General features: G+C 40.3%; 1 protein-coding gene across 1 annotated transcript; it reads left to right on the top strand.

The window, feature by feature from the left end:
- Positions 1-125: 125 nt before the first annotated feature.
- abhd17b (abhydrolase domain containing 17B, depalmitoylase) lies at positions 126-12,659 on the top strand. The gene is made up of 4 exons (XM_058071416.1): positions 126-600; positions 2,762-3,229; positions 9,512-9,691; positions 10,731-12,659. Exons 2-4 carry the CDS (start codon positions 2,763-2,765, stop codon positions 10,948-10,950), a joined length of 867 nt encoding a protein of 288 aa, XP_057927399.1. The 5' UTR covers positions 126-600; position 2,762; the 3' UTR covers positions 10,951-12,659.
- Positions 12,660-13,432: the final 773 nt, after the last annotated feature.

Raw genomic sequence — 13,432 nt, 5'->3', positions numbered from 1 at the left:
TGTCAATCAAAATATTAGTTGCGCTTGTTTGGATGGGTCCGCCAGAAACGCCTTCAGGCTATACAATTGGTTTATTTTTTTTATATATATAGCTACTATTGGTTAAAGACGTTGTCAATCACCGCCCTTTCTTTGCTAGAAGCCAAGATCGCAATCTCAGCGGCGATATCTCACGAGTCAAGTGATACTGCTGTCAACTGGTCGTTAAACCCGATAGGGACAGACGTCAAGCAGCAAATACATTTATCCGTTATTTTGTTTTGTATTTCAATGCCGCCACCGAATTGTGTATATCTGCGTGTGGAATCGTTGTCATTCGGGATCATATGTTGAAGAAACGGAGCAAGGGAGGAAAGCGAGAGAATCAACCGTCAGTTTCGGAAGCTGGAAGTGGAGGACGAAACCGTTTCCCAGCACTGACTGTCCAGCTGCTCTACCACGACACAACATAGCCAAACAACGGGACGCGGGGCGAATAACAAGGAGATAATTTGTCTCGTTTTTCGTCGAGGAGAACATCAATTTACTGGCTTGGTTAGAAAACGACACGACAAAACGGTGTCGCCCCAAGACAGGAAGGAAAACACAACCAACGTCCAGGTAATGTCACTAATCAACATTCTCTTTGCTTTGACTTAAAAAAGGATGACACTCACATACATGCATCGACGCTAATTACCGTGGCTGTCTTTACTGTAAACACTCACTCGCCATCGTCAATGAAACCTAAACTAACCAGTTTACAATCGGTGTAACCTTGCTCAACACACTGCTCGCTTTCCCCACCATTTTATGCACCAACAAGGGCTGGGACGATAGACTATTTGTGGAAAACTAATAACATTCCATCCATGTATTTAGCTGCTGTGAGATGCCATTGCACCCTTTGGTCAAACTAGCAGGTGACATGAATGCATTACAGCTAATTAAAATTATTGGAAGCTACCAGTGTGTCATTAAAATGATTCAAATTCTACCATTGGCCTAAGAAAATCTCATTTATAGCGTTTATGATGGGTAAAGATTTTAACCATATGATCTATTTCCAAAGAAATAGCTTGTCACATTTCAGCAACAATTTTATTACAGCATCTTCTCAAAGGACACTACTATAGAAATTAAACCTGAATGTACTTGAGTACACCTTACAGTGAGCATGTCCGAATTGTGGCCCAAGTGTCAATATTTGGTGTAAGGCCCATTGTTATCCTGCATTGTCTTAATTCTCTTGGGGATGGAATTCACCAGAACTTAACAGGGTGTTATGGAATGCTTGTCCACTGCTCCATGATACCATCACTGGTGGAGCTGGTAGACGCACCTTGGGTTTGGGTCTGAAGTCATACTTGGCAACTCCATCACCTTCTCGTTCAGCTTCCTCAGCAAGGCACTTGATCTTGGCCTATCATCATGTTGGAAAACTGCCATGTGGCCCAGGGACGAGATCCTGTTCAGCTTCAAAATGTCATAGTACATGTTGGAGTTTATGTTCCAAAGAACCACAGCTCACCAGTGCCAGTAGCGCTCATGCAACACTCGACCATGATGCTACCACCACCGCGTTTGATTGTTGGCAAGGCACCATTATCTTGCTACTCAACATTAATTGCTCTATGTTGAGTAATTTTCCTTGGATATTAATTATATCCACATTTTCTTGAGAAATATAGTGGATAAAAACTCAAATGTTGCTTAATAAAGTGACATAAATATTGTGTCGATCACAGTTGACCATTTTAACACTAATGTAAAGGCAGGAGCTTGATCCTGCTTTTGTATTTCGGTATACCCTGGTTCATAGGACAAAGCCAGTTAAAAAAAAAACACTCACATGATTGTGGGGCAAGCATTGGCCCGAAGGCATGTGGCAAATGCTACAGAAAGGCTTTCTCTCCCACTCTTGAGACATGCAGCTCAGCAAACAAACAGACTCAAAGTTGGAGTTGACAAAATCATGACAACATCCTGGTTTATCGTGTGGAAAGCCTGTAGAATGATGTGAGTCTATGAAGGATATGTGATTATTATATTTAATATTATATTAAATTTACCAGCCCAGTGTTCCTGCAGCAGGAGGGGTGTCGGAACAGCAGGGCTTTTGCAAATTTCCCCATGGGGATGAATAAAGTATCTACCTACCTTAGCATCATACATACTGTACTTTCCACTATCCGTCAAGACAGTAACAACAGTTGACAAAGGCACGTAGTGTCTGCGTAATTACACATTCTAAGTGACAATACACGTAGACCTTGAAGTGATGTGAGGCAAACAAAATCCCTTCTTGAGAGCTGCTTTAGCATCTTGACTAACCAGATTTCTTGAGAACAAAATGCTGTACAATTTACACGGCTGCTTCTAAGGGGTACCAGATCACTCAAAAAGCAGCCTCAGGTAGAGTCCAGGTGCTAGATGAACAAATGCCTGAGTGCTTTTACAGCCTTGAGGCAAACAGAGACAGACGGGACCTTGTCCTTATCAAGGTAGTTCAAGAAAGCTATATACGTCCCTGAAAATGGTGTCTCTCATAAATTGTAAATACTGTAATTATATTTGGGGCGTTTATTTGAATTCTCATATATAATGACATATGTTTTTCATTTTTTTGTATTTTAGCAACAACACTGATAGACATTTTGTCTAAAGCTGTCAATTTTGGGGAAGGCTGCTTCAAAGAATACTGTTGCTATCAGCCAAGATGTAGAATGATGAAGAATCATCCCACTACTGTCTGTTTTTTTGTTTGTTTTTTATTTTTTAGAATGAATCACCTATCTTTCAGCGAGCTATGTTGCCTCTTCTGCTGTCCACCCTGCCCCAGCAAGATAACAGCCAAGCTGGCCTTCCTCCCTCCTGAGCCCACCTACAGCCTCATGTGTGACGAGAGTGGCAGCCGATGGACCCTACACCTCTCAGAACGTGCAGACTGGCAGTACTCTTCCCGCGAGAAGGAGGCTATCGAGTGCTTCATGACACGCACCTCTAGAGGCAACCGAATCGCATGCATGTTTGTGCGCTGCTCGCCGAGCGCCCGCTACACACTGTTATTCTCCCACGGAAATGCAGTGGACTTGGGCCAGATGAGCAGCTTCTACATCGGTCTAGGTTCTCGAATCAACTGCAATGTGTTCTCCTACGACTACTCTGGTTATGGCGCCAGTTCAGGGAAACCCTCCGAGAAGAACCTGTATGCTGATGTAGACGCTGCCTGGCAGGCACTCCGCTCACGGTAAGGAAAATGATGGATGAAAGCTTAATTACCAGCACAAGCCAACGGGAATCGACCCAAGAGCTTTAGCAAAATTCTATCTTTACAAGGTTTTGTGTAGGTATAGAACTGCACAGCAGCCAACCAAAAGGTGGTTCTAGTAATTTGGTTATTTTTGCTACAATGACTGTAAAAACTACAGCCAAACTAAGCATTATAGTCTCTGTCAAAACGTGTTTTCTTTTTTTTTTATTTTTTTATTTTTTCACTATTCAAATTTTTTATTGGTCATGTGACATATTTGTGATTGTTGCTAGGCAGAGTTCACGTGTTTTCTAATATGTCTTTACATGGTGCTTTGGCCATTTATTTGCAAGTTTAACTGTGACTGATTGTGACCTCATTGAGTACAGTGTAGTTTGTCAGATCACACGGGCCAGTCATGGGGCTGTCAGTGGGCGCTACATTTTTTAAGTGATCTTGACTCTGCACACATCCCATTTAACGTTTGTGATAACAGTTTGGATTATAAATCTATACCATTGTTCTTCAGCCCATGTGAGATACACACCCCACACAACACTGAATACCATGTGCAGGTTGTCTTTTCATTGTGCTTTCTTGATGGGCTAGTCTTCTCTGGGGATCTCCACAAGGATGACAAAACGTGCAGGATATTGTTTTGTCTATGTTACAGTTCCATCACCGCAGACATGGTAGTCTCAGTGTGGATCACTCTGCCCATCATTATCCCTTCCTTTTCCTTCTTTTTGAGCCTCTGATATGAAGATTCTTATCTTTGCTTCCAACATATTTGTGTCCCTTTTGTTTATTTACCAGGATTCCTTTCTATGCATTTCCTGCTATAAGACAAACATACAAATGATAGCAGGAATATCATCTCCACCTAAAATGGATGGATCTCTATGCTGCCCCTATGTCACTACATGATCAAAATGTGTATTTTGTGACTTTTAGTTGGTGTAATGGTGGTTCTCTCATCTCTGGGCATCAAGACATGCAAAAGCTGAGCTGTTATATTGGAAGAATGGCTCATGCTTTTATATGATGTATAGATATAAAGACTTACTACTATAGGTAGAGTGTTGGAATAATGCCGTCAGTCTTTCAGATGGATATGTTCATTCATGTCTCTTTGGACAATGAAGGCTGCCGGTCAGCAACAAGTCACGGCATATCAAGTTCTGCATTGTGTGATCTAAGATAGTGATTTTGCGTTTAGATGCAAATAGTAAATTTAGTGGTCTAAATTGTGAGGCAGCCAGAAACCCAATCACGTTTCGTAAAAGTACAGTTAAAATATTGTCTCTTCTAGTTTTCGTGGACCTAATCTGATGTATCATCTTGTCTTGTTAGTTGGATGTCACCTACAATGTTGTCATTATGTTTGCTCACCTCGGGGGTAAATTATGTAGAGTTATGGCCTAATTTTCTAGGACAGTCACTCACTTTGAGTGAAGTCTGATTTGTACGTATGAAGTGTATTTTGCTTTCATTGTTATAAACCCCAGTAAATGAATGTCCCTTATTATCACTGCACTTTTGCTCTGTCAGTGCGTGCGGGGATGTGTGTGTGTGTGTGTGTGTATGCGTGCCTGTCTGCCTGCCTTTAATTCCTGCTGACCATGAATCATCAAGAGTGCATTTACTGTACTAGTATATACATAGCCCCACATAAGCCCCCACATTTATCCCAATAGATTTGATCCGCTCCATAAACCTGACCTCCCTCTGATTTTTCTCCCTCTCCCAAAAGATTTTGCCTATTTGGGCTTCTTTTTAATATAGGTGCCACCAACCCGTCCATTGCGATTGACCAGTTGATCTTTGGGACTGGGTCAATTGCTGTTGTAAATTCCATAATGTTCAGGGCGGACTTCGTGTTTTTTACGCTAGGCACCTAACAGCCCTGGGTTCTTCTTAGAACCAGTGGCCCATTCGAGCCATCCTGGGCATCTGCTGTTGGCATGCATGTATTTGTTTGTGTGTGTGTGTGTAGGTCTTGTCTAGGTTCACGGCCAAAAGCAGGAATTTTGGGCTCAAAAAGGTTGGTGACCATTGCTTTAGGTTATCAGTCTGTGCTACCTATCCAGAGTCAGAAAATTCTACCAGCTTGTTGGGTGTTGACAAAGTAATGTAGGCTTCTGATAACACAATAGGAAACCACCACTCCTGCGTCACACACAGTCTCCACCTGTGTGTGTTGTTTTGTTTGGTTAGTCATGGTACATGAGGACCTTTCACCTGAGCAGGGAGTGGTTCAGTCAATGAGCCAACAGGCTCAAACACGGCCTCAATTATCATACTGAAGCTTAAACGGACCTATTATGCTTTTTCCACTTTTCTGACCTATGAATGTGTAGGCCAGATACACTCCCTGCCCTGTCTCTAGCTCTGCTTCTCTCTTCACGGCGTTAGCAATGTCTCCCAGGAATTGTTTCTTTGAATGTAAGGGAAAGCCAAATTTGTTTACAATTCCTAATGAAGCAAACATCAGGCAGAAATAGTTGGAGTTCCTGATTCCCTACCACCAAAAGAAAAAATTTAATCTGTCAACATTTCACACTGGACTGTTTGATAAACATGGACCAGTATGCAGCTGGACTAGCGGACAAACTGTTGCTGTTGTCCAACGCCTTTGTAACATTACTGGGTCCTGTCGAAGAGTCAGAAGAGCAAGCAGTAAGTAACAATTTATCAGTGTCCTAACTGTGTTTATTCTGTCGAAGTGAATTCTTAAACATTTGGAATTGCGGAGTTGGCGTACCTGGAGGCGGGCTGTGGGTTGAATAAATTATAATAGACGAGAAGCACGAAATTCAAGAAATAAAGCTGGAATAGGTGCAGATTCTGGAAGATCTACAAAGCTTTCTGTGATGGCTATTGTTATCTATAGGAGTCCACAACTCAATACAAAGGGCCGAAAAATGAGCATAAAAGGTCCCCTTGAATAGTGAATCTAAGTGTAGAATGTGAACGATGCAGCATGAAGTTGTGTGCGTTGCGTGTGTGTGTGTCTCCTCGGTTGAATAGTATCATTTTCTCTGCCCTCTGAGATGGAGGCGGGCCAGCAGTCAATCCCGCAAGTCTAATATTGAGTGGTAGCCTAGCAACTGATTTCCAATGATCTTTCAGACCAAGGCCTTCCCACACTGTGGCCCAGAAAAACAAACAAGAGCAACTTACTTCCTGGTCCATCAACATATACATCCAAAATTCCACTCTGTGGACATCATTTTACATACAAGCCTTTGCATTGGCAGCTCAGCACACACTCTCAACACAGAACAGCAAAATACTGGTTCCACACAGCTTACCCGGTATATATTTTCATCATGGTCTTGCATATCGGTAAACACACAAATTTTAAGCAACCAATGCATGATGGTGCGTTGGTAGTAAAATTGTGTGTAAAATTACCTTCCGTTGCACAGATGGCAAAATAATGTGAGAAATTTGTCAGCGTATATGTTCTGGACAGACTAAAAATAACATTTATTGGCTATATTGCTCAGTCAACATTAGGATATTTTTTTCCAAAGCACATACAACCAAGAGTCAAGAGTAGAACACTAAGTGAGAATGTGAAGCATAAAAGATTGGATTTGTGTCAAGAGACAAAATTGATGAGGGTTGGGGGGGGGGGCTTGTAACCATGGCACATGGCTGGCTATGGTGCGATGAGGTCTATTCAAGCCTAGATTCAACACAGCAAATTGTAGGCTTGTGTGCTCGGCTGTGTTGCTCAGAGCTTGTCAGGACCATGGTGCTGACAAGTGTAGATACAGCACTGGATCTGGTCTTTTTCCTAGATGTTGCAAAACCAAGAGATAAGGGTGGATGTGGAGGTGACTCAGTTGTGAATGAAAATCAGAGGTTCAAGCTCCTTGTGTTTCTGTGTGTGCTAAATGCACCTTCTTGTCCTGATTTAAAGAGACTGTGCTATATCCCGTCACCTGGTAAGTAGGCTGACCCGCCCAATGATAACGTTGCATGTTGTGGGTTTGTGCAGTGATGCTTGCAAATCCATGATAAAGGAGAGCCAGATGATACTTTATCGCACAGTAATAAAAAGGTAAACAAGAGCTAAATCTTCTAGAATTATGTCACTAACTGCTTAAGAAAATATCATTATAGTGCTTTGTTGAGTAGGATGGTAAATGCCCATTCAGAATCTATAAGATCCAATGTCTGCCTGTGTGCTCTAGAGGGAAAGTCGGCACCGAGGCGGCTTTCCTGCACAAAGCAATCCATTTATATGCCTCTTGGGAGGAGCATATACTAACCATCAATGCTTAGACGAGCATTGTCTGGAATCTTCTCTTACTTGTCTGCCTTTTTGTCCTTAGGATTAGTTGACACTTGAGGTACATCACAATAGATCATCACATCACAATTAGAATGCCATTTGAAAGGTTCATTGGTTTAATTAGTTCGATTAAAAAAAAAAAGTGAAACACATGTTAAACAGATTCATTACACACAGAGTGAAGTATTTTAAAAATGTATTTATGAATTTCTTAATGTTTATTTTTATTATTATTTATAGGTCTGCACTGCAGCTATCAAATATTTTAGAAATCAAGTATTGTAGAGTATTTAAGAAAAAGGAAACAACACATTTTTACTTTCTTAAAGAGCAATAACAACCTAACCAAGATTCAGTGTTTTGCATGGTCACATTTTGATAGTTTGACATGAGCACTGATAAATAGATAAGATGATTACTTATCAAATACCTTTTATTCCAGTTTGATGTTGGCATCCTTCCATTTGAAGGGGTTGTGTTTCAGCTGCATTTTTTTTGCCAACCGGCCATGGTTTTTACGTCTGCATATTAATTTAATACCAAATTAAAGGGGAAAGTTTAATACTCACGATAAAACACTATGCGAATTACAAAAATACATACCAGCTACAATGAAGCCAAATTGTCAGGGGAATCCCATCTCCCAACTTTATTCAATCACTACCACTTTATTTAGATGCACCTGCAGGATGACCCCTTTTTTTCAGGACTCCTTTTTAGAGAAATATTTTTTAGGAAAAAAAAATCACAGATCCTATTTTTTTTGTATCAACCTTGATTTCAATGTAACTAAATAACTAGTAGATTTCAATAAAACATCAGTGCAGTGAGGTGAGGCCTCAGTGTGATATGTCAGATCGCTACTTTAGTACTGGACTCTATTGGGACACTTCCACAAAATGCACTGAACTGAATTGGATTTGGAACTGCTTGGTAGAAACGAGGCTTTATTCCCCAACAGTTTGTATTTTTTCACAGCCAAAGTAGTTTGTTTAATGGAAGCCTGATTTCACTCAGCAGAGTACTCATGAGGCTGCATTTCCTGTGTCGTGCCAGACTTTTAGTGAAAGCCAGCTGATACACGTATATGCCTGCAAATGACCGCGTGAGACAGTGGGAGATAAAGCTGGACAGTATCTGTCTGTCTGTATTTACTTCTGAAGCAGGTGTTCCCAAGCTTACGTTATGTCTCATGCATGTAAGTGTGCATGTTTCCAGCTTGCTATAATCCACATCAGCACTGTAGACTTTGGTGTTCGTGTATTGTTCATCACTTTGCGATGTACAAGGCAGAGTCAGGAACATCTGGCCTGTGATGTCAGCATTACAGAGGCCAAGTGAGGACTGCAAGTTTTTTTTTCTATTTCTTTTTATTTGGGCACTTCTGTTGGAATTCTGTACATGAAAATTGAAGACGCATCCAAAATGAATCTGATTTGTTGGACATGGCTACTATGTGCCGAGACAGTAAAGCAGTGTTCTCAGAGTCTTGTCAGCTGACTCGCTACTAGAGTGGGTCGCCATAATCAGCTGTGGAATGTCTTATTTATTTTTCCTCTTTTTTTGTCCTCCTTTTCTTTAATTCTCTCTTGCAACCAGTCCATTGATAATATCTTGATTTAGCTTATTACCTTTTCCCCATCTGAGTCACAGGACCATTTGTCCGTTTTACACACGTCCCCTTAGCGTCATCACATCATTGGTTTGCATGCGTAATTTAGGAGGAAGCAATCAGTGAGTCATGAGTGAATATGTTTGCCCTAGAAGCATATGTGTCACTCACGTACTGGAAGTTATTCAAGCCAACTGCAGATCTGATAACTGGAGGATTTATTGTAGGCACTAAAGTGTACCTGTCTCATTCCTTTTACTTTGAACAAGCTGTTTATTATGTCAGATGGCCAAATTGGACTGCTACCTGTGTGTGTGCAGTAGAACAAACAGAATTTACCCAAATGTGTCTCTTCATGCAGGTATGGCATCCGTCCAGAAAACGTCATCGTGTACGGCCAGAGTATTGGAACCGTACCTTCTGTGGACCTGGCCTCTCGCTATGAGAGTGCCGCAGTGATCCTGCACTCCCCGCTCACTTCTGGCATGAGGGTTGCCTTCCCTGACACAAAGAAGACTTACTGCTTTGACGCCTTTCCCAAGTGAGTGAACAAATGGGACCTAAAAAGCATGAATGTACTGGATGGGTGTGGCTATATACAGTACAGTCGTCCCTCGTTTAACATGGTTCATTGGTTCCAGACCCGATCACGATAAATTAATTTTCTCAAAATAGCATTCAGTATTAATAAACCGCTGTCGATTGGCTGGTGACCAGTCCACAGTGTACCCCGCCTCTCGCCCATCAATGTCCATCAATGTCATGAAACGGCAATCATTGACTTAACGTTTCAAGGCACCCAAAATATTGTGTAGTGTTCAAGGGCTAGAACATGGTACATTATATACCAAAAGAAAGGTTAGAATCTCATATTTTATCAGAATTTTCTTTTGTAATCAGCAGTAGAATATAGGTAAGCTTCAGCAAAATAACACTTCTCAACAAAAAAGGGCAAAAAACTGCTTTTTGTGAAAAGATACATTTCAATCATTCACATTGAGACAGCTAAAATATCTAAACAAGTATGCCACAATGTAAACAACACCAAAAAACAGTATTGCCTATAACACCAGGAACTGTTAACAATTTTCACATTTGGAACTGAACTGTGTGTATGTGTGCGCATGCGTGTGAATGCATTCAATACGTTTCTTCAAAGCTACAAGACATGGTGCCTTTTCACATCCTGGTTGCTGTGCAGCATGTATTTCTGTAGGAAAGATACAGAGTTCTAAAATGCACATCTGCCACCCTGTGGCCGTTTTTACAGCTTAAAACTGCACCAATGTGATCTCTTCTATTGTGGAGTTGCGTCATCACCTCTTTTATTGCTACTACCTTATAATGCTATACATGCAATACACTGACTAGAGTTTCATGTCTGTAGTATTCGGTATACTCCCTTCAGATGATGTAATAAATGGTTGCTTGTGAGGTGCTGTAGGCTACCGGTCAAATAACAACATGCATCTTTCTTGTCGTTCTTTTTCTTTACAGCCTTGATAACATGTTACATTATCCTTAGTGTAGATAATAACTAGTGTATTTCATTAATGACTCTCCTTGTCTTTTCTCTGAAGTATTGACAAGATTTCAAAGGTGACGTCACCGGTCCTGGTGATCCACGGCACAGACGATGAGGTCATCGACTTTTCTCATGGCCTGGCTTTGTATGAGCGCTGCCAGCGCCCTGTGGAGCCACTGTGGGTGGAAGGGGCCGGACACAATGATGTGGAACTCTATGGACAGTACCTGGAAAGACTCAAGCAGTTTGTTGCACACGAGCTGGTCAACTTGTAGAGGAGCTGGAAACAGAAAGTGATGGGGAAAACTATGGTGGTGTATGTTTCTGTTATGATTGCTATTTTGTGTGGGGATGCAGGTGGTGTTTTCCTCCTGTGGATGTTTTGGTGGTAGAATTTATGATAAGCCACCTCTCCTGTTTGGAGCTCCAGTTCAGGCCGGGCCCAGAGCTTGACAGTACCGTCCACTCCACTTCAGCTGTGAACAATATACTAATTGTTGTTTTAGTTTTGTGATTGGACTTTAGTCTTTTTTTTTTTTTACATGTTGCACAATTGCACATTGCTACAGTATGTGAATGCAAGAGAGAAGAGACAACATACTGTGTGAACAGCCTGTGTATGAGTGTGTATATCACATTTTTGCTGCCTTTAACGAAGGATGTGTTTCTCAGTTCTTAATGAAGACCTCTGACCGGGCCACAACATTGCTGAGGTTCTTAGTAACACCTTGATCCAAACTGAACTTGGACGCTCCTCAATACAACTGATCTTTCCATCTGATGTAGAATTATTATTTTTGTATTATTATTATTATTATAACAGTATGTTTGTATATATTATACATGATATTTGCACATATCAGTCAGCTGTCACTGAAGAACTGTGTAAGACAAACTGACTTAACCCAGCTGTGCCGGTGTTGCCAAATGTTTAGTATAATATATTGCAACGGAATGGACTTCCCTTCAACACCTTGAAACTTTTCATCATTGCCTCTTTCTCTCCCACTAATCTTACTTGCAAGTTTACCATGAAATGTTACTGTAAGATTAGTATCACTATGCAGCAGTCCATTTCCAACACTTTCACAGATGAATTATGTGAGTCCTCATGTAAGAACAATTACAAGATCATGGTTTTCTTTTGGTTTTACAATGTTGAAGAATCTATAGATGATATTAAAGATATTGCTTGCAAACCTAACTCTAACTCTTTTACCTTATGTGTTGTTTGATATGATTAAAGATGTATACCACTAATGCCAATCAGGACCTCAAGTTGTACCTGGAGTAGATTTATTTTAGTTCAGGAAGTTAAAAATAAAGGTCTGTTTTGCTTTTGTAAATCAAAATAGATTGAATCAACACCAAACATTCGAACAATGTGTGTGTGTAAGCTCAACATTACAAGGCCTCTGACAGTCTTTTTTTTTTTTTTTGCTTTCTTTTGCCTGCATAGCATTTCTGGTTCCATTGTTGAATGTTTACTTGCCTTTTAAAGTTGATTGAGACAAAACATGACAAAAACTTCATTCTGCTGTATTTCAATGCACTAATGACGCCCTTTACTATCAGGGCACTGATAAGCAAATGTCAAAGGTCATGGTTAGTTTCTCATTGTTTCTGGCCTCCAAACATGTCTGCATGTGACTAACGAGCCTGTGTTCATGCTGGGAGTTGGACCATGTTGAAACCAACAGGTGCTACTGTAACCCATGATTTTTCTTTCACAAGTACACATTACTTTTTGTGCACTTCATTAATATTACATTATATTGTTCTTTACTTTCTTTGCTTCTTCAATACTTGATGTGACATCTGTCAGACCAAGGTAGTCATTGTTTTGTACTGGTCAGCTGGACTATTGCCATCTTTGATTCTGTGTTTTTTCTACTGCATATTTCTATACCGATGGAACTTGAAATGTAACAATATTAACTATAGTAACTCAGATGTGAATAGAAAAAAATAAAGTGGTAATTGAAAAAAGAATCCTAGTTTGTGTTTGACATTTTGATTGGGGGGCACCTTCAGGCATGACACCAAAAAATGCTAGGGAAAACAACACCACATCTATCAATCAACAGACAACAGACAACAAAGACAACAAACAAGGTGGCATTGCTGAGGCATAGTAGAATTTTTTTAATCTTCATTTCTTTCCACACAGGAAGTGAACAAAATGTAAATGATGAAGGCCAGTTAAATATTGTAACGGTCAACGTCTAAAAGTTATGGTTTGAAGAATTATCTGTTGCAGACACGGGAAAGATGTATGATTAAATATAAGCACTCCTTCCTACTCCTTGAATTGTGCAAATGTAGCCCCTTAATGTTGCCTAATATGTCTAGTATCTTGTCTGAAACAAATATACTAAAGCGTACCATACCATCTATTCACCAGCAGGGGGCAGTGTGGTATTGATTTAAGCCCCTCCCATCAACCATGAAGCCATGGTGAGAATTAGAGAAACTCGTATGAATTTCAACCAAGGGGGACAAAATGTTACAGAAAATATTAATACATTTGGCAATAGAACAATGTGACTCAAGTCCAATTTCCCTGAAATGTTTTTTTTATATTTAATATAGTTTCAATTATTTCCACCATTACAAAAAGTCTAGTAAAATATTACGTTAATATCAAAGCAAACACATTGAGGCTAAAGCAGAAATATTATATATAGTATAGTTTGGTTCAGTATTACGGCATTAGTGCATTACGTATTGCAAAGAGTTTCCTAGTTGTGGCTATTA

Source organism: Doryrhamphus excisus, chromosome 4, assembly GCF_030265055.1.
Source record: "Doryrhamphus excisus isolate RoL2022-K1 chromosome 4, RoL_Dexc_1.0, whole genome shotgun sequence".
Taxonomy (NCBI): Eukaryota; Metazoa; Chordata; class Actinopteri; order Syngnathiformes; family Syngnathidae; genus Doryrhamphus; species Doryrhamphus excisus.
The sequence above is the reverse complement of the archived record's forward strand: the minus strand, read 5'-3'. Positions and strand labels throughout refer to the sequence as shown.